The sequence below is a fragment of the Heterodontus francisci genome, chromosome 13 (assembly GCF_036365525.1).
Source record: "Heterodontus francisci isolate sHetFra1 chromosome 13, sHetFra1.hap1, whole genome shotgun sequence".
Taxonomy (NCBI): domain Eukaryota; kingdom Metazoa; phylum Chordata; class Chondrichthyes; order Heterodontiformes; family Heterodontidae; genus Heterodontus; species Heterodontus francisci.
Genome location: NC_090383.1, coordinates 108,027,212 through 108,048,678, shown reverse-complemented (window position 1 = coordinate 108,048,678; position 21,467 = coordinate 108,027,212). Strand labels below are relative to the sequence as shown.

Below are 21,467 nucleotides of genomic sequence, written 5' to 3'. Positions count from 1 at the left end.
AGGGTGGGATTCCCTTGGATAGGGATTGCATACTTCAGGACTAGGTCTGGTAAGTTGAAGAGGGGAAAATATGCCAACAGTTTCTGGACAGCTGTGGAAATGCTCTCAATAGCTTACATAGGATATACAGCACAGAAACAGGCCATTCGGCCCAACCAATCCATGCTGGCGTTTATGCTCCACTCGAGCCTCCTCCCATCTTTCCTCTTCTAAATCTATCAGCGTAACCCTCTATTTCCTTCTCCATCATATGCTTATCTAGCTTCCCTTTAAATGCATCAATACTGTTCACTTCAACCACTCCCTGTGGTAGCGAGTTCCACATTCTCACCACTCTTTGGGTAAAGAAGTTTCTTCTGAATTTCCTATTGGATTTCTTGGTGACTGTTTTATATTGATGGCCTCTGGTTATGCTCTTTCCCACAAGTTGAAACATTCTCCCTGTATCCAATCCATCAAAACCTTTCATAATTTTTAAGACCTCTATCAGGTAACCCCTCAGCCGCCTTCTTCCAAGAGAAAAGAGACCCAGCCTGCTCATCTTTTCCTGATGTGTATATGCCCGCATTTCTTGTAATTAGTAGCATTGTGTGATTGCAAGTCCTGCTGTTTCACCTCTGCTTTGTTGCAGCCATTTGTGTTCCACCAGCAAACTCACTTCCTTCAGCAGAGGAAGCAGCTGGTTCAGTTTCATCAAATGGAGCAAACCAAGAAAAATACAATCAAAAAGACACCATTACCTTTTCCCTCCTTATTTGATTTTTACTTTTGATTCTCTCTGATCTCTTCCACCTGGCTTCAGGCCCTTGTTTTGCTGTTTCTGACTTCAGTACTAACCTTGTTAATAAATTAAAAAATTGACCCTGAAATTCTGCAGGTGTTCTCCCAGTCTCCCACTGTAACTCTGTCAACCCCCCCGCCCCCCCCCCCCCCCCCCCCAAACCCCTGGGGATTGGTGCAAGTGAGCATTTTCAACTGTTTACACCATTTACACTAAAATCTAATAGGGAATTCAGAAGAAACATCTTTGTCTAGAGAGTGGTTAGAATATGGAACTCACTACCACAAAGAGTAGTTGAGGCGAATAACATAGGTGTATTGTAAGGGAAGCTAGATATGACCATGAGGGTGAAAGGAATAGAAGGATTTGCTGATAGGGTAAGATGAAGTAAGGTGGGAGGAGGTTTGTGTCGTTCATGAACCTGTTGGTTCCTAGTGGCTTCTTTCTGTTCTGTAAATAAATATATGTAATTTCCCAGGAAATCCTGCTGATCTCCCATTGGAGTGGTGATTAAATTCCTGTCCACATTTATAATGGAAAATGGATATGTAAATGTGTGCAGCGCCTCCACTGCTGACCGGGTGCAATTACAGTGTGACATGTTTACATGGGCAGTTTCCATTTTGATTTAAATTGGGAAAAATACAAAGTAAGGACTGAATGTATGACTTTAAAATGCATTATGTCTACATGCCCCAGTCTCATATCCCTCAGCCTCCCGACTTACTTCACCTGCTGACTACTTGTTGTCTTGGCTCTCCATATGCAGTGATATGGGACTTCACTTTTTTTTGAGTCACTAATTCTAGGCAAAATTACACTTTTACATTTTACTATTGTTTGGTTGTTACTTTAATAAATCTGATTCAAAGGTTTTAATCTAAGGCACATCATCTGATAAATTAACTGCTCCAGTAAGACACAATGGGACCATTTGCAAGGAGCAAATTACATTAACAAGGGTGTTGTGTTCAAAGTGGCCGATGCTACCTCACCAGGTATTGTGTATGTGAGGTTACCCTTCTGTTTGTGGACAGTGAGGAACTCGCTTGCAGAAATGAGAATGAGAGAAATATCCAGTGTGGCCTGAAAATCAAAAGTGTGCTTTTGATTGATTAATATTTTTCTCTTGACACTAAATTTTGCTAATTTTTTTAAACCAGTTGGCTGGGGCTCCTACTTTGATCATGCACTCATCTGGGAGAAACACATTGATGATGAGAATGTGATGATCATCACATACGAAGAGCTGAAAGAGGTAAGTAACGATTCTTTATATCAGTGCAAATCCAATACTGTACAGGTTAGCACGCAGGATTATAATGGACACTTACTGAGACATGAAATCATTGACGCCATGGGCTGAATTTTACTAGCCCCTCGACGTTGGGGTTCGTTGCGGGGGGGCCAGTAAAATACTTGCGACCCCCTACGCCGAGAAGTCCAGCCGCATATTACCGGCAGCAGCAAGGCCTCGGTGCGGCCGGTGGTGCCTTCATTTGAATATTAAAATTAATTTTTAAAAATGCAGATGAACCTTCCTGGTCCCAGCAGCCGTCCCACTCCTATATTACAGGCTGCGGCCGCAATTCGCAGGCTTTCGGAACTCCGTACAGAGTTCCGAGGCGAGACACTGGTGGGGAGGGAGGAGGACTGAAATTATGAGGGCGGGAGGGGGGAGGAGCATGGAAAGCCTTTTTATTGGCTGTGGGGATGGTGGGAAGGGGTTGAAGGGCAAAGGTGACCAAGTTCAGGGGGGAAAGGTCGAGTTGGGAATACATTTTTTACTGGTGGGAGAGGCCCAAAATTAAAATGTGTGGTCATTGGGGGAGGGGGGAGTGGTAGAGGCGAGTCCAGCTTTTTTTAATATATTAAAATCAATATGAAATCAATTTCTCTTTAAAAATGTAAATTCAATTGAAGGACTTGAAGCCCCTTAAAATTGGCGCCGGATGCCGTTGCCCTGATGATGTAAAGGGGGCGGCTGCTCCGCCTCTTCCATTTAAATGAGCCCCCGCATGAAATAGCACGGGTGCTCAGCGACAGCGCCCCTTCATGTTCTCAATTGCTTGCCCTTACTGGTAGAGAATTACTGCTAGGACTAAAGATTGCTAACTAGAGTACTTGAGGCAGTTGGCGGAATGACCAACCTTCTTTTTCCTCTTATTAGGAGGAAACCCTTCAGCCTGTTGTGTAGCAACTTGGTAAATGCATATGAGAATTTCCTCTACAGTATTTCTAGTAAAATTCAGCATTTTACAGTTATTAATATGCACCAGTGGAGTTACATCACTACACAAGTAGAGAGTATGGGAATTCTTAGCCCATTGTCACAATACTGCTGGGGCAGGATGTTCCCCGTGAGCTTCAGAACTCTGCCATTATGGTCAAGTGGCTGTCAGAAGCCCACATTGTCTGGGGAACAGTTGTGATTTTCCCCAAATTGGCCAAATAATGGCCAGAAAGCGGGCTCACCATTTAATTAAGGACGGCAAGAGGGCCCTTGAAGCTGCAGGGCCAGTAGGAGGAACTCCAGCTCAGAGGAAGGAGCAGGCTGCCCTTTCAGGTAAGTGAGAAAGAGAGAGGACAGCCCAAGATGGAGATGCCCTCTCTCCAACTTTTTTTGAACTTTAAATTAAAAATTGGCCTCAGCAGTTAGGCCACCATTCTGAAGGGGATGCCCCTCCACAGGGAAGCCGGCTGCTGCAGCTGAAGCTGCGGGGGCAGCAGCGGGGGTGGTTCAGGGTGGTGTCTGCCACTGGGAGGCAGCCTCCAGGCAGCTCCATTGTTCCTCCGGGGAACTGGAGGCTGACTGGAAAATTCAGCCTCCGACATTAGATCTCAGTAGGCCCTGAACTAGCTGAATTGGCCTCCCATAACTTGTGGGTAGATAGCCCTGCTGCCCCTGCTTCCTGCTTCCAGAAAAATGGCCCAGGGGTGGGGTGGAGCTGGGGAACTGGCATGCCAGCCGGCAGGGTGAAATTCTGCGTCCACCCACCTCCGTGTCCGGCCCACATAGGGCTAAAAGTACAGTCCCTGGTGTCTGGCATAAAATTATCCATTGATCGTGCGTATCGGGAATTGAAATTATAAAGAAAGACTAGGGAATTTTGGTTTGCTTTTCTTGGAAAAGAGTCATCTCCAAGTGAATAGAAGTTTGCAAGATTAAAAACAATTGACAAATTGATCTAATAATTCATGCTGTTTAAATAGCAAGGCACAAGATGAAAAAGTTAGGAAGATTGGATTAAGAAGGGTGTCAGGTGGAACCCAAAGGGTAATAATATTGCGCAATATATTATCGGGGTAGGCTGATGAAGCAAACAAAATAAATGGGTGCCAGATGTAAATAGTCATGTTTCAGTAGAGAAAAGGCAGGTAGCTGCAGTTGACTGTAGGAAAGGAGGCACAACAATCAGTAACAGAGTGGGTAACTGCATTTGTAAAGTGGGGGATTAAATCCATGGCTCCTGTCCTCCTGATATACCTGACACTCTAGCCTGGTGTTCCTCCCCAACTAGAAACTGCTGGAAACTAACTAGAATTATGTGGTTATGCCATGAGGCAGTAGGTCACAAGTACATAATATAGGATTGATGCAGTATTGAGGGGGTACTACACTGTTGGTGTCCCTCGTGTCCAAGCCAATATTTATCCCTCAACCAATACCACTAAAACAGCTTATTTGATCTGTAGCATGTTGTTGTTTGTGGGAGCTTGCTGTGTGCAAATTGACAGCTGTGTTTTGCAAATTACAACAGTGACTATGCTTCGAAGATTTCTTCATTGACTGCAGAGCACTTTGTGATGCTCTTGAGGTTGTGAAAGGTGCTATATAAATGCAAGGCCTTCTTTCCCATTCTTTCCGAATCATTGTGCAGGCCTGGCACTCGCCACAAGTCATTGTGCAACACAGCTGGAGTGCCAGAAATTGATACAAATGAGTTGTCCTCATCTGGTGCATCACAGTCAGCTCACTTTGAGTGTAGAAGCTTGTAGTATTGATGATTTCATTCTCCCACCACAACCAAATTTCTTGTGTTCGAATAAACAATGTAAAATAAAATAAAGTTATCCTTCAGGAATAGAAAAATCCTACATCCTCTCCTCACGAGATGAAAAGGATTGGCTGGGATTTTATGGGGCCTTGGGGAACGGGCAGAGAAAAATCGAGTGGGAGGGCAGAGGGTGACCTGCCCATCCTCTTCCCTGGGGAAGCCGGCGGCGGCCTTTCTGCCCAGAGGCCTATTGAGGCCCTTATGTGGCCAATTAAGGGCCATTTGCCACTTTCTACCACTGCTGAGCCCTCAACCATGTGGTGAGACTGCCAGGTAAATCCGGGCAGCTTCCTTATGGCTTGGGTGGGCGGACCCTCCTGATCGGGCCTCCCTCCGTGGAAACACCCTGCTTCTATCCTCACCAACCACCACCCCCCTTGCCGGGGCCTGCCTGACTGGCCTCGGTGACCCTTACCCCACTTACCTGACTTCTGGGGTGGCATCCATGATGCTGCTCCAGCCTGGTTGCAGTCCCAGCAATGGCCACCATGCTCCCAGTGGCACTGCTGGGCCCAAAGAGCTGCTGGCCCTCTGATTGGCCAGCAGCTGTTGGAGGCGAGATGTCATCCCTTAAAGGGACGGGAGCCATGACGCTGGACAGTTAATTGCCTGATGCACAGAAACTCTGGTCAGCGCTCCCAGAACTGGCCGAGGTGGGGCTGCCACCAACTTTCTGGCCGGTGAACAGGGCCACTACCGGCCTGTAAAATCCTGGCCTGTGATAGTGAATAGTACAAAATCTGTGAAAGGATTGTGCTGAACGGCTACTTCTCCTTCAACCTCTATATTTCTTTACAAATTTCTCGTTTATAGGATTACTTGACTATTAACATAAGCATCTCCACCATTTTTAATGATGCTAAATACACTATAAATTAAGTTTCCCCTCCTTCCTATTTGGTTTATTTTCACCAGCTTCCAAGTCACTTAGTTCCCAATTTAATACTGTTGGGATTGTGCCCATTAAGTCACCCAGAATGCAGATGGACTGAAGTAACACTCTGTAAATAATTGTACACTGAAGTTGGCATTTGCTGAATATTCAGCACAAAATACGAAGTGATTGCTTTGCTGTTTAGTGGTGCAGTGGAGATTTCCTTCCTTTTGTAACCACTTCCATCCCCACCCCTGGTTCTCTATGAACCTCTTCTTGCTGCAAGAGCCTAAGGCGAAATAATATCAACCCTATCAATACGTAAATAGTTTGATTTGTAGCTATCTGTGTGACAGGCGACCAAGGTCAATTTGCCAGCTGTTCTAAGCATTTTTTTCATTGGGGTGCAAGTTAACGCAAATGTCAGTGCACAATCATTTAATTTAATCCTTTTAAAAAACCGATGGCAAAAAAGGTATTAAGCATAGCTGATAATTAAAAATAAATAAATAAACTAATGAAAGAAGGGTTTGCATTTATGACATTTTACCATGTTTCTCAAACCTCTCCAATGAATGCCTAATCAATTACTCTGAAACGCAGTGGCTGTAAAGTGGATAAGCACAGCTTCCATTTTGTGTACCTCCAAACAACAGTGAGATCAATGGCTGTTAGTGGTGGTCTACAGAAATCTTTGCTGATCTCCAAATACTAATATGGGCTCTTTAGTGCCCACCTTTGTGTGCAGTGGGGCCTAAGTAAGTTTAATGTTTCATGCGAAGGACCGTACCTCTGACCATTCAGCACTCCATTCAGTGCTGAATTGAATTATGATCTGTAGTCCTGGACAGTGACCCCAGAATGATGTGCTCTTATTTTTCCACTGCACCACCCATCCCCTTTCTGGGAGAAAGTCTTAGGTTTCTGCTTGATTTCTCCTCTGATGGTGTGGTGGTGATGGAGATTTTTGTATGCGGGCAAGGAAAGGGATTAAACATGAACTTGCATTTCATCCACTCATTTGCACAGTACATTGGAGCATCAAGAGCCTGTGCACTCCCTGCCGTTGTCTAGTTTAAAGCTCAGCATTGCACGACCACTTTAGACAGTCTTTATTAAACATGCTTCAGGCGCTGTGCAATAATATTTGGAAGTTGGGAAAGACTGGAACTTTTATTGTGACATCAAAAGAGTATAGTTTGTGATTCGCATCAAATCTGTTCCACAGTGTGGCAATAACATAACGGATGTTGAGTCAGTTTAGCTGTCCAACATTTGCCACAATTTTTTCTTTATTTGAAACCAGGGGAAGGAACTGCTGCAATATCACAGCTAGTAACTAGTGAAATTGAGCAGCAGGGACCAGGAAGGTACCCAGGTCCCATTCCTGATTTGTGCTGTCTGTGCTCATCTTGGGCTGGGTAATGTCAATGCCATTTTCGACCCTGGATTAAGCAAGAGAAAACTGGCCATAGTTCACATTCCTGTTTAACTCCTGTTGGAAAGTCTGTATCAGATGAATACCATCCTGACTCTAGCTGTCCAGGCACACGCATTCAGAATGGCCACTTGGATAAGGTACTTGGGGGGTGGGGGCAGGGCAGTGGAGGGGGGCAGTGTTGCCAGCGCCTGTGAAACTGTTTCCCCTGCAGGAATCTGTACCTTTTTTAGGGGAGAAAAGCAGTAAAATGTTGGGGAAGAAACACATTTACAGCATAAATGGTGTGAAATCAGCTTTGTGTCCAACATTTGCTGAACTTAAAATATTTCTTAATGTCTGGAATGTTTGAGGATGTACTTTCTGCTCCCCTGGGTCCCGGGTGACAGACAATCTGTCCCTTGATGCAGAGCTCGATACACGCACAGGGAAAGCAGCTACTGCTTTTGTCCGACTTGCGAAATGCAGAAGTGATCGTACCAAGCTGGCTCTTAGGACCGAGCTGATGGTTTATAAGGCCTGTGTTCTCACCATTTTGCTCTATGGCTGTGAAATATGGGCAACTTACAGCTACCAGGAAAAGAAGCTCAATAATTTCCATCTTTGTTTCTGAGGCACATCATGGGTATATCCTGGCAGGACAAATTCACTTGGCAGCTTCACACAAAGTGTCAGAACTTGCCTCTCAAGGATTGGTCTTCACAGCCATCAGCATAGGTGCACCAAGAGAAGACACCCCACCTAAATGGATTGTTTGCTGCGTGTCCATCATCTTTCTTAGATGGAAGGGTGCCTACACTGAGGATCTACTTTAATCAATTGAACTGTAATCTATTTTCTTTCTTTTGCTTGCTTTAAGTTAGTATGCTGTTCTGTGTCAGGGTGGTGGAGTGTGACTTTATACCTTTGGGAAAGATTCTGTGTGAAAAATCAAAGCAATTCATTTTATTTTGCTCCATCTAGTGCACAGGAGGAAATCGTCCTCCTCCATTACTGGTGGGTCAAGAGACAGCATCAAGTGGACCAGTGTAGGAAATAATTAGTTATTCCCTGGTGACATTTGTGCACCTGCCACATGCTCTTTCTCTTTCTAGGAGGGCATGTTGTAAGGTGTAGGGACTAAAAGGACAGGAGAGAAATAAACTGAAGATTGATGTGGACTATATTACTTTAAAATTCTTGTGTAAATTTAGCTCTCCTGCTCTCCCAGCTTTGCACTATCCTTGAAGTGAGCATAGGTCAGACAGATACCTAACATATCGTGGCCCGAACTGTGTGATCTGCACCTCCCTTGAGTGTCGGTGGTTGCTGGGAGCACGGGATGACCTGAATTTACCCATCTATTTTCTTCTATTGCCTTTCCTTTTCATAGATTTATTAAGATATTTTGGTTTTGTTTCTCCCCCCCCAATAGAACTTGCCAAAGGGGGTTCAGAAGATAGCAGAGTTCTTTGGCTTATGTTTGAGTGATGAACAAATTCAGAAGATTACTGGCAGAGGTACCTTCCAGGCCATGAGTGACAATTCCCAGGAAACTCACTCCTCATTCGGCAAAGTCATCTTCCGGAAGGGTAAGTGAAAATAAACTCTTGCGAGAGTTTGAAATGATCATTTTTGAGGCAGGAAATGGGATTTGTTCTTGCTGTTCATAGCCATTCAGTCCATCGCATCTGTGCTGGCTCTTTGAAAGAGCAGTCATGCTTTGTCCCATATCCCAGCTTTTTGTCCATCACCCTGTAAGTTCCTCATCCTGAAGTACCTGTCCAATACTCGAGAAAATTAATTATGGCACCGGCTTCTACCGCTTTTTCAGGTAGAGCGTTCCAGATCCCAACAACCGAGTGAAAAAAATTCTCTTTATCTCCTCTCTCTAGATTTTTTCCCCAATGGTTTTGAATCTATGACCTCTAGTTATTGATCCCACTCACCAGAGGGAATATTTTTTCTCTATCTACCCTATCAAACCTCCATTCGGTCACCTCCTTTGTTCCAACCATTCTAACTTTTCCAATCTTTTCTCATAACTGAAGCCTCTCATTTCTGGTAACATCCTGGTAAACCTCCTCTGTGTCCTTCCTAAGGCCTTTACATCTTTCCTGAAGTAGGGTGGCCAGAATTGTTCACCATACTCCAACTGAGGCCTAACCAGCCATTTATAAAGTTCTAAGCAAATCTTGTGCCGTGTCTTGACTTTTTTTTTTGACATGGATTGTTTCACCACATGTGTTTGTCAAAGCTTTTTTCATCACTTGATTTGATGATACTTTTTACTGGCGATGATGTTCACTAGATGTAGAGGGAAAGGAGATATGTCACAACATGAACAGTGAGCTTATTCTGTATCAGAGCTCTGCACTGCTTGACTTTGCAGTATGTTTGGCATTCAGCTGCAATGCATGCCCATGTTATGGAATAAGTGAATGAATGAGAGAAAGCATGACATGCAAAAAATGATACCCGCCATGGGCTTGGAGGAAGCCTGTGACCTCAACCTTGTCCACTCTGTATCATTTACCTCTACAGGCATAAACTGCTGTTTGCAGGTTGATTACACTGAATCCTGGCTGCATGATATCCTTGGTTACATGCAGTCTTCTCCTGTAAGCATTTATAAATACAAGCAGTAAAGTGTGCCACCCAAATGTTGAGGACACTTGATTATCCTGGGTGAGTGGAGCATTAGGAACCTTGTGCTGGAATTACACATGGCACTATTTATGAGTTGATATGGTCAGCGCTTTGATGTGCTAACATTACAGAGTGCATGGAAGAACATGAGATTTCCTGTGCAGATAGAAAGGTGGAAAGTTGGCAAAATCTGCTATATTCTCCCTCTGCAATTGCCCACTGCCATTTTAGTGATGAGCAATAAAAATGGCAACATATCAACATCAGCCACATGTTGGCATACCTACCTAGCCACGTTTTCGCACCAGCAAATTTGTAAAATGCCCCTCCCCCGCTTCCCCAAACACGAGCCATTTTATTGCATGATCTGCATGTGATCCTTGACAGCAAGTGTTGGCCAAACCATCAAGGACATTACAACTTTCAAGCTGAGCCTGATTCCATTCTCATTGTGTAGCATTCCCTAGCCTGCTCTGGCTGAGAACAACCATCAGCGCAGATGGACAATTAATCCCCTTTTCTCCTGTAATTTATCCAGAGGGAACTGCAGGCAATGGATTAGTGGTGACTACAGAAGATGAGATGGGGAGAAAGAGGCACAAGATTATTTAATGTAGTTGCATCAAGTCTACTAGATTGGCATCATCATTCCTCACACTTTCAGCCCTCTATGCCTTTCACAGTAATATAAACTGATGGGGGCTGAAATTGGTCATTGAAGGTCACATAAAATTAACAATAATGAGTTGGCAACCCATTTTACATGCATCCTCATCTTTTTCCATTCACCGGGACATAGGAACAGGAGTAGGCCATTCAGCCCATCAAGCCTGTTCTGCCATTCAATACGATCATGGCTGATCATCCACTTCAATGCCTTTTTCCCACGCTATCCCCATATCCCTTTATATCAATGGGGGAAACAAATCAGATAGGGTGTAAAATGGATGTTGACTGAGGTGTTTCGGGATGTTTGAAGGAGTTGACAGGGTAGATAAAGAAAAACTATTTCCTCTGGTTGGACAGTCCAGAACAAGGGGCCATAACCTTAAAATTAGAGGTAGGCCATTTAGAGGTGATATCAGGAAGCACTTCTTCACACAAAGGATAGTAGAAATCTTGAACCCACTCCCCAAAAAAACTGTTAGGGCTGAGGGTTGATTGAAACTCTGAAAACTGAGATTGCTAGATTTTTGCTGGCAAGGGTATTGAGGGTTAAGGAGTTAAGATACGGATCAGCCCTGATCTAATTGAATGACAGGCCTTTCAGCTCCAGGAACTTACTCTGTTCCTCTGGCTGCTGATTCACTATCCTCCATTTTGCAATAGGGCCACAGACTCATTTCACCCTGAAGAACTGTATACTGAACTCAAGGCTGGTCTATATTGACTGCCATTAGTGACATGTCTCCTGTTTCTCAAGGTGATAGAAAAGTGAGTGAAAATACACAGTGAAGTGTTCAAATCATTTAGAACATATTTCAGAAGGAACCTCTTCATGCAGGGGAGGATATAAATTGGAATAATATGCCTGGAAAAATAACTGTGGCAAAGACTTTCAGATGATCCAAACATAGTCGGATCCAGTTCAAAACAATCATAAAGTTATTCCCAGTGTCCTGCAGTGCCCACCAGCCATGGAAGACCTCAAGCATATGGGTGGGATGCCCCATGCTCCCTCTCCAAGACCACCTCATATCTTCTTTGCTTTGTTTTGAGGGAATTACTTAGAGGATTCTACATAATTGGCCAAAATAGATCCGTTTTACTGACTTTGCATTTTTTTATATAGGTGTGGTTGGAGACTGGAAAAACCTGTTCACTGAAGAACAGAGTAAAGAGATGGATGCAAAGTTTGAGGCATGTCTAGCGGGCACAAAACTAGGAGAAAAACTGAAGTATGACCTATACTGCAAGGCGTAATCAACATGCTGTGAATATTATGATGAACGAGGAATAAATCTTGATTTTAAAAAGACAAGTGATTAGAACTATGAGTTCAAAGATCACTGGCAAACTTCCAAGCCCCTCCATTTAAAAGCAGAAAATGCAAAAATAAACAGTCCACCAGGAAATGACAGCTTAATATTACAGGTTCAGAGCCAAACCTCTTGTGACTTTTTGATTCCATGACTATAACGTTAAGCACGTCAAACTCTCAGCTTCTTTGACCCTTACACCCTCCTTCCTCCTCTCAATGGTGACTGCAGCAATTTACTAAAATTTTCTGTTCCACCTCGGCAGAAACAAATTCAGTCTGAAATCTCTTGCAATTCCTCAAAGCCTGCCTGAAGAATACTGCAGTATCACAGCCTCGCAGACACTGCATTGTGAGGACAGCAACGTGACATGCCCCGGACAAGGACGATTATAGGTCATTGCAGTAAGGTTTGTTGTCTTTTGCAGACAGGCAGGCACAGCAGTTGTCATTACCTCAAACACAGGATGGAGATCACACTGATTGCTCACTCTGCCATGGTTGCCTTGTTGGAACAGCAGGGCTAGAGAAGGGGATGAAATTCTTTTTTTAATGAAAAGATCACATTTTCAATTCTTTTTAAAAATCAGAAGATACTGGGAATACACATATCTTTGCTGAAAAAATATATTAAAAATGAAGACACACATTTTACTGTTTGTGACTGCCTTGTGTAATTTCCTTTTATTCTCCTGATATGAAGACCTACTGACAATATTGTGAAAGCGTGTGACTTTGAAATTTGCAATTTCTGAGTACTATTTTGCTAGCAGGTCATAAATTGCAGAGAAAAATGGGTAATTTTACCCTTCATGAGAAATTTCACTTCTTAATCTCCAGATTGTTGCTGTTAATTTGTATCAGTTTTCATTCTTCAATCATATTTTTTGTTTGGAAAATTTTTTAAACTATGAAAAGACTAGCATCCAAAAAATAAAATGAGTTACGTAGGATTTTGTTGTGTCTTTGATCTACAGAGTTTATGTGTACTGTTGTAATTTTGTTGTGTGACTTGCCATGAGATGTTGCAGTGTGATAAAGCACGGTTTAAATACGGTAATTATTCAGTCATTGTTGGAAAATAAGTACGAGATTGTATTAGGACCGAGGTTGGAGGAGTGCACTGTCTTTTCTAGTCCCATTTTTCCAAAGGTCACAACATATATTTTAAAATGTTTACCTCGTTACTGATATGGTCAATCATATTCTCTATTCTTTATCCCAGAATAAAATATACCAACCAGGTTTCTTTAATAAACATCAAAACTATCAGTTTATTATAAAAACAAGAATTATCCAGTAACAAAGCAAAGCATTAACACACATTGAATCCCCCACACACAAACTCAGATACACACACTGAAAAGAATTCTCTCTGCAGAGCTCTGTTAGGAAAAAAAAGACAAAAAAAGAATACTTTGGCCAAATACTTGCTAATTCGTGAAAAGAAAAAAAAAGATACGGAAAGATGTCGGTTGTCCCTTTTGGTCTGGTATCCGAGTACACATAGACAGGTCACTGGGATCTTTTCTAGAGTGGTTCTTTTCATGTGGTGTCGAAAATTAATTTGGCAGGCTTTATCCAGCTTCTCAGGAGAAATGTGGCATCAAGGGTTTCGATTTTCACACTGAATATGTAGGGTTTTTCAGCGACAGGAGGAAAGAGATGAGTTGGGTCTTTTTTCCGGGCTGATCTTCAACTGTCTTCAAAACAGTTCACACCCCAACTGAACTGAATGTAACATCCAAACCCCAAATAGAAAGTCAACCTCCTGACTTCCATAAACCTTGACATGTGGCATCTCCGCAAACATCTCCCCTTAGTCCAAGGTTCCTGTTGTTTATTTATCTGAAGGCAGGTGATCTCCAGTAAAGGTTGTTTTTAGCATTTCTTGATTCTTCCAGTAATTGTTTTCACAGTCAAGTGTCCTTTCAATGACCTCAGTGAAAAAAACAAAGTCCAGCATTTCTTCAAACTTCCAAATGAATCCATTTCCACAATTTAAATATGAGTCCTTAAATTTTTTTTTTAAAGAAATAGAAGCACTCTCATAACAATTGCAATACCTGGACATTTGCAATTTGGAACTGAGCCACCTGTCAACAGAAGTAGCTGATGGCCAACTTGGTGCTGTGTTTCTTTAATATGTTTGAGTAACAAGTCAGCTGCATAGATACAGTTGTGTAGACTTCAAAACCATCAGCAGAAAATAGTGACATTGAGCAGCTAGTCCAACTCCGTTTGGAGAAGAGTTAATGTTGGGGTTCCGACTCTAACCATTGGATGGTGATAAGAGCCTAATAGAGAGGAGAGACGACAGGCATTGCAACACATTGTGTGTGAATGAAGTTAATGAGCTGTGAAGCACGTTTCTGCAAATGGCCTTCCTAAAGTAAAGCTTTGTGGGCAATGTTCGGAGATTTCCAAGAAATTAAGGCATTAAAAATAAATGTGTTACACATCTTGGCAGTATTTTCCTGCAGCTTTGAAAGTGACCTGAGTAAATTCCAATCTGTGGAAATGTGCATCTTGCTTGTAGGGAAGAAATGCTGATGTTTAATGTGGAATTATTGTGAATGGATGTGCCGTGTGTCAACCATTTAAAGGAATGTAATGGAAGGGAACATTTTGATATGGGCACCTTATGACTCAGTTCAGGCGGAGTAGTACATACCTTATTTAGGTCATGGTTCAAGGTTGAATTATCTGCTGTTATCTGAGGAGTAGTGTACACAGGCTGGTGCTGACCCGGCAGATAAATGACCCCAACATTTACCTCTGACCAGACCCAAACCCACCTGTTTCTTGGCGTTAAAATCCTCACAATCATTCAGATATTCCGGTGGCAGATTTCCAGAGTAACTCAATGATTCCCACTGCCTTACAAGCAATTGTGAATCAGTTCACCTATCATTAGCTTTCGTTAACTTTTGTCAATCTGGGGCTTTTTTCAGGATACTGAGTGAGACTACTGTAGCATTGCTTGAAAACAACAATCCTATTGATAGGCTTCCATGGTGACTCTCTAAGCACTTACCTGTGCAAAGATAGACCGGCACAGTACATGGGTGAACACAACCTGTGTGAGTTAGGATACCTGCAGCAGAGTTCTGAATGAGTTTATGGAGGGTGGAAGATGAGGATCCGACCAGGGGTGCATTGGAATAGTCAACTCCAGAGGTAATAAAAATGTTACAACTTGCATTTACATAGTGTCTTTAACATAGTAAAACCTCGCAAGACATTTCACAAGAACCTAATCAGATAGAGATTTGATAGCAAGTCAAAGAAGGTGCCATTTGGACAGGTGGCCAAAGCTTAGTTTAAATAGTAGGTTTTCAGGAGCCTCTTGATGGAGGAGTGAGGGGTGAAGAGTTTTAGGGAGGGCATTCCAGAGCTTATGAGCCAGATGGCTAGTGGGTGATGCAAAAGAGAACAGAATTGGGGAAGTGCAGAGGTCCTGGAGGGTTGTCGGGCTGGAGGAGGTTACAGAGATAGGGACGGTTGTAGGGCTGGAGGAGGTTACAAAGATAGGGAGGATTGCAGGGCTGTAGGAGGTTACAGAGATAGGGAGGGGTGTAGGGCTGGAGGAGGTTATAGAGATAGGGATGGTTGTTATGCTGGAGGAGGTTACAGAGATAGGGAGGATTGGAGGGCTGGAGGAGGTTACAGAGATAGGGAGGATTGGAGGGCTGGAGGAGGTTACAGAGAAAGGGAGGATTGTAGGGCTGGAGGAGGTTACAGAGATAGGGATGGTTGTAAGGCTGGAGGAGGTTACAGAGATAGGGAGGATTGTAGGGCTGTAGGAGGTTACAGAGAAAGGGAGGAATGTAGGGCTGGAGGAGGTTACAGAGATAGGGATGGTTGTAAGGCTGGAGGAGGATACAGAGATAGGGAGGATTGGAGGGCTGGAGGAGGTTTCAGAGATAGGGAGGGGTATAGAGCTGGAGGAGGTTACAGAGATAGGGATGGTTGTAAGGCTGGAGGAGGTTACAGAGATAGGGAGGATTGTAGGGCTGGAGGAGGTTACAGAGATAGGGAGGATTGTAGGGCTGGAGGAGGTTTCAGAGATAGGGAGGGGTATAGAGCTGGAGGAGGTTACAGAGATAGGGAGGGGTGTAGGGCTGGAAGAGGTTACAAAGATAGGGAGGGGTGTAGAGCTGGAGGAGGTTACAGAGATAGGGAGGGGTATAGAGCTGGAGGAGGTTACAGAGATAGGGAGGGGTATAGAGCTGGAGGAGGTTACAGAGATAGGGAGGGGTATAGAGCTGGAGGAGGTTACAGAGATAGGGAGGATTGTAGGGCTGGAGGCGGCTACAGAGATAGGGAGGATTGTCGGGCTGGAGGAGGTTACAGAGATAGGGAGGGGTATAGAGCTGGAGGAGGTTACAGAGATAGGGAGGATTGTACGGCTGGAGGAGGTTACAGAGATAGGGATGTTTGTAAGGCTGGAGGAGGTTACAGAGATAGGGATGATTGTAGGGCTGGAGGAGGTTACATAGATAGGGAGGATTGTAGGGCTGGAGGAGGTTACAGAGATAGGGAGGGGTATAGAGCTGGAGGAGGTTACAGAGATAGGGAGGGGTATAGAGCTGGAGGAGGTTACAGAGATAGGGAGGATTGTCGGGCTGGAGGAGGTTACAGAGATAGGGAGGATTGTCGGGCTGGAGGAGGTTACAGAGATAGGGAGGGGTATAGAGCTGGAGGAGGTTACAGAGATAGGGAGGATTGTACGGCTGGAGGAGATTACAGAGATAGGGAGGATTTTCGGGCTGGAGGAGGTTACAGAGATAGGGAGGATTGTAGGGCTGTAGGAGGTTACAGAGAAAGGGAGGATTGTAGGGCTGTAGGAGGTTACAGAGATAGGGAGGATTGCAGGGCTGTAGGAGGTTACAGAGATAGGGAGGGGTGTAGGGCTGGAGGAGGTTACAGAGATAGGGAGGATTGCAGGGCTTTAGGAGGTTACAGAGATAGGGAGGATTGTAGGGCTGGAGGAGGTTACAGAGATAGGGAGGATTTTCGGGCTGTAGGAGGTTACAGAGATAGGGAGGATTGTAGGGCTGTAGGAGGTTACAGAGAAAGGGAGGATTGTAGGGCTGTAGGAGGTTACAGAGATAGGGAGGGGTGTAGGTCTGGAGGAGGCTATAGAGCTATGGAAGGTTATAGAGCTGGAGGAGGTTACAGAGATAGGGAGGGGTATAGAGCTGGAGGAGGTTACAGAGATAGGGAGGATTGTAGGGCTGGAGGAGGTTACAGAGATAGGGAGGATTGTATGGCTGGAGGAGGTTACAGAGATAGGGATGGTTGTAAGGCTGGAGGAGGTTACAGATAGGGAGGATTGTAGGGCTGGAGGAGGTTACAGAGATAGGGATGGTTGTAAGGCTGGAGGAGGTTACAGAGATAGGGAGGATTGTAGGGCTGGAGGAGGTTACAGAGATAGGGAGGGGTGTAGGGCTGGAGGAGGTTACAGAGATAGGGAGGGGTGTAGGGCTGGAGGAGGTTACAGAGATAGGGAGGGGTGTAGAGCTGGAGGAGGTTACAGAGATAGGGAGGGGTGTAGGGCTGGAGGAGGTTACAGAGATAGGGATGGTTGTAGGGCTGTAGGAGGTTACAAAGATAGGGAGGATTGTAGGGCTGGAGGAGGTTACAGAGATAGGGAGGGGTATAGAGCTGGAGGAGGTTACAGAGATAGGGAGGATTGTACGGCTGGAGGAGGTTACAGAGATAGGGATGGTTGTAAGGCTGGAGGAGGTTACAGAGATAGGGAGGATTGTAGGGCTGGACGAGGTTACAGAGATAGGGAGGATTGTAGGGCTGGAGGAGGTTTCAGAGATAGGGAGGGGTATAGAGCTGGAGGAGGTTACAGAGATAGGGAGGGGTTTGGGGTTGAGGAGGCAATAGAGCTAGGGAAGGTTATAGAGCTGGAGGAGGTTACAGAGATAGGGAGAGGTGAAGGGCTGGAGGAGGTTACAGAGATAGCGAGGGGTGCAGGGCTAGAGGAGGTTTCAGAGAGAGGGAGGAGTGTAGGGCTGGAGGAAGTTACAGAGATAGGGAGGGGTGTAGGGCTAGAGGAGGTTGCAGAGATAGGGAGGGGTGTAGGGCTGGTGGAGGTTACAGAGATAGGGAGGGGTGTAGGGCTGGAGGAGGTTACAGAGATAGGGAGGGGTGTAGGGCTGGAGGAGGTTACAGAGATAGGGAGGGGTGTAGGGCTGGAGGAGGTTACAGAGATAGGGAGGGGTGTAGGGCTGGAGGAGGTTACAGAGATAGGGAGGGGTATAGAGCTGGTGGAGGTTACAGAGATAGGGAGGGGTGTAGGGCTGGTGGAGGTTACAGAGATAGGGAGGGGTGTAGGGCTGGAGGAGGTTACAGAGATAGGGAGGGGTGTAGGGCTGGAGGAGGTTACAGAGATAGGGAGGGGTATAGAGCTGGTGGAGGTTACAGAGATAGGGAGGGGTGTAGGGCTGGTGGAGGTTACAGAGATAGGGAGGGGTGTAGGGCTGGTGGAGGTTACAGAGATAGGGAGGGGTGTAGGGCTGGAGGAGGTTACAGAGATAGGGAGGGGTGTAGGGCTGGAGGAGGTTACAGAGATAGGGAGGGGTGTAGGGCTGGAGGAGGTTACAGAGATAGGGAGGGGTGTAGGGCTGGTGGAGGTTACAGAGATAGGGAGGGGTGTAGGGCTGGAGGAGGTTACAGAGATAGGGAGGGGTGTAGGGCTGGAGGAGGTTACAGAGATAGGGAGGGGTGTAGGGCTGGAGGAGGTTACAGAGATAGGGAGGGGTGTAGGGCTGGAGGAGGTTACAGAGATAGGGATGGTTGTAGGGCTGTAGGAGGTTACAAAGATAGGGAGGATTGTAGGGCTGGAGGAGGTTACAGAGATAGGGAGGGGTATAGAGCTGGAGGAGGTTACAGAGATAGGGAGGATTGTACGGCTGGAGGAGGTTAGAGATAGGGATGGTTGTAAGGCTGGAGGAGGTTACAGAGATAGGGAGGATTGTAGGGCTGGACGAGGTTACAGAGATAGGGAGGATTGTAGGGCTGGAGGAGGTTTCAGAGATAGGGAGGGGTATAGAGCTGGAGGAGGTTACAGAGATAGGGAGGGGTTTGGGGTTGAGGAGGCAATAGAGCTAGGGAAGGTTATAGAGCTGGAGGAGGTTACAGAGATAGGGAGAGGTGAAGGGCTGGAGGAGGTTACAGAGATAGCGAGGGGTGCAGGGCTAGAGGAGGTTTCAGAGAGAGGGAGGAGTGTAGGGCTGGAGGAAGTTACAGAGATAGGGAGGGGTGTAGGGCTGGAGGAGGTTACAGAGATAGGGAGGGGTGTAGGGCTGGTGGAGGTTACAGAGATAGGGAGGGGTGTAGGGCTGGAGGAGGTTACAGAGATAGGGAGGGGTGTAGGGCTGGAGGAGGTTACAGAGATAGGGAGGGGTGTAGGGCTGGAGGAGGTTACAGAGATAGGGAGGGGTGTAGGGCTGGAGGAGGTTACAGAGATAGGGAGGGGTATAGAGCTGGTGGAGGTTACAGAGATAGGGAGGGGTGTAGGGCTGGTGGAGGTTACAGAGATAGGGAGGGGTGTAGGGCTGGTGGAGGTTACAGAGATAGGGAGGGGTGTAGGGCTGGAGGAGGTTACAGAGATAGGGAGGGGTGTAGGGCTGGAGGAGGTTACAGAGATAGGGAGGGGTGTAGGGCTGGAGGAGGTTACAGAGATAGGGAGGGGTGTAGGGCTGGAGGAGGTTACAGAGATAGGGAGGGGTGTAGGGCTGGAGGAGGTTACAGAGATAGGGAGGGGTGTAGGGCTGGTGGAGGTTACAGAGATCGGGAGGGGTGTAGGGCTGGTGGAGGTTACAGAGATAGGGAGGGGTGTAGGGCTGGAGGAGGTTACAGAGATAGGAAGGGGTGTAGGGCTGGAGGAGGTTACAGAGATAGGGAGGGGTGTAGGGCTGGAGGAGGTTACAGAGATAGGAAGGGGTGTAGGGCTGGAGGAGGTTACAGAGATAGGGAGGGGTGTAGGGCTGGAGGAGGTTACAGAGATAGGGAGGGGTGTAGGGCTGGAGGAGGTTACAGAGATAGGGAGGGGTGTAGGGCTGGAGGAGGTTACAGAGATAGGGAGGGGTGTAGGGCTGGAGGAGGTTACAGAGATAGGAAGGGGTGTAGGGCTGGAGGAGGTTACAGAGATAGGGAGGGGTGTAGGGCTGGAGGAGGTTACAGAGATAGGGAGGAGTGTAGGGCTGGAGGAGGTTACAGAGATAGGGAGGGGTGTGGGGCTGGAGGAGGTTACAGAGATAGGGAGGGGTGTAGGGCTGGTGGAGGTTACAGAGATAGGGAGGGGTGTAGGGCTGGAGGAGGTTACAGAGATAGGGAGGGGTGTAGGGCTGGAGGAGGTTACAGAGATAGGGAGGGGTGTAGGGCTGGTGGAGGTTACAGAGATAGGAAGGGGTGTAGGGCTGGAGGAGGTTACAGAGATAGGGAGGGGTATGTCATGCAGGGATTTGAACACCAGCATGAGATTTTTAAAATCGTGCTGTTGGAACAGAAAGAGTAGGTCAGTGAGCATAGGGGTAATGAGTGAATGGGACTTGGTGAGAGTTAGAATACAAGGCAGCAGAGTTTTGGAGGAGCTCTGAAGTTTATGGAGGTTGGTCGATGAACAGCCAGTCAGGAGAGCATTGGAATAGTTGAGCCTGGAGGTAATGAAAGCAATCTGATGGTGTAACTCAGCAGTAAAGGCTTCCGCTCCCTCAATGTGCAGGTCATGTACAATGCCGATAACCTGAAGCTCCCCTTGACAGCAAAATTCACATGGTTACTACATGACTCAACCCTTGGCTAGGTTAACTAACTGGAAGACTTATTTTTCAACGGATCAAGAATAAGCTACAAAATAATGACTCATGACCTTTTTTACACAACTCGCACAGTCATCCAAGAACAAGTAGGACCACATAAGTACACACTCTGTAATGTAAGAGCTTTGCAGTTGTTGCTGAATCAATGGTTTTGTTGCTTTGATTATTCCAATAATGGATTTGCATTATTTATCATCCAGTATTTGGAAATGTTGCATAACCTGGCTGCTGATAGTGATCCACCATGACATTTGTACCCCTAACTCTAGTATTGAGTGATCATCCAGTGTAACATCTGTATCCTTAGCCCTGACTCAGGTATTCAGAAGGCATTGTCTGCATTCTTAATGCTCCATTGGGTTGCCAGAGGACATCCACCATGAACTCCCTAAGCCTTCTGGGTCTGAACTGGGTCATAGAATCATGGAATGGTTACAGCACAGAAGTAGGCCTTTCAGCCTGTCGTGTCCTTGCCAGCTCACTGCAAGAACAACTCAACTAGTTCCACTCCCCTGCCTTTTCCCTGTAGCCCTGCCGTTCCTTTCTCTTCTGATAATTATCCAATTCCCGTTTGAAAGTCAAGATTGAACCTGCCTCCACCACACTCTCAGGCAGTGCATTCCAGATCCTAACCACTCACTGCATAAAAAAGTTTTTCCTCATGTTGCCTCTGGTTCTTTTGCCATTCACCTTAAATCAGTGTCCTCTGGTTCTCGACCCTTCTCCCAATGGGAGCAGTTTCTCCCTATCTATTTTGTCCTGACCCCTCATGATTTTGACCACGTCCATCAAATCTCCTTTCAAACTTCTCTAAGGAAAACAGCCCCAGTTTCTTCACTCTATCCACTGAAGTCCCTCATCCCTGGAACC

General features: G+C 45.8%; 1 protein-coding gene across 1 annotated transcript in view; it reads left to right on the top strand.

The window, feature by feature from the left end:
• sult6b1 (sulfotransferase family, cytosolic, 6b, member 1) overlaps nucleotides 1-12,710 on the top strand; it is a 28,958-nt gene extending 16,248 nt beyond the window's left edge. Inside the window, exons 5-7 of the mRNA XM_068045365.1 lie at nucleotides 1,945-2,039; nucleotides 8,566-8,722; nucleotides 11,572-12,710. Of these exons, the coding sequence (XP_067901466.1) occupies nucleotides 1,945-2,039; nucleotides 8,566-8,722; nucleotides 11,572-11,702 (383 nt within the window). The 3' untranslated portion in view covers nucleotides 11,703-12,710. The remainder of the gene's footprint in view (nucleotides 1-1,944; nucleotides 2,040-8,565; nucleotides 8,723-11,571) is intronic.
• The last annotated feature ends 8,757 nt before the right edge of the window (nucleotides 12,711-21,467 follow it).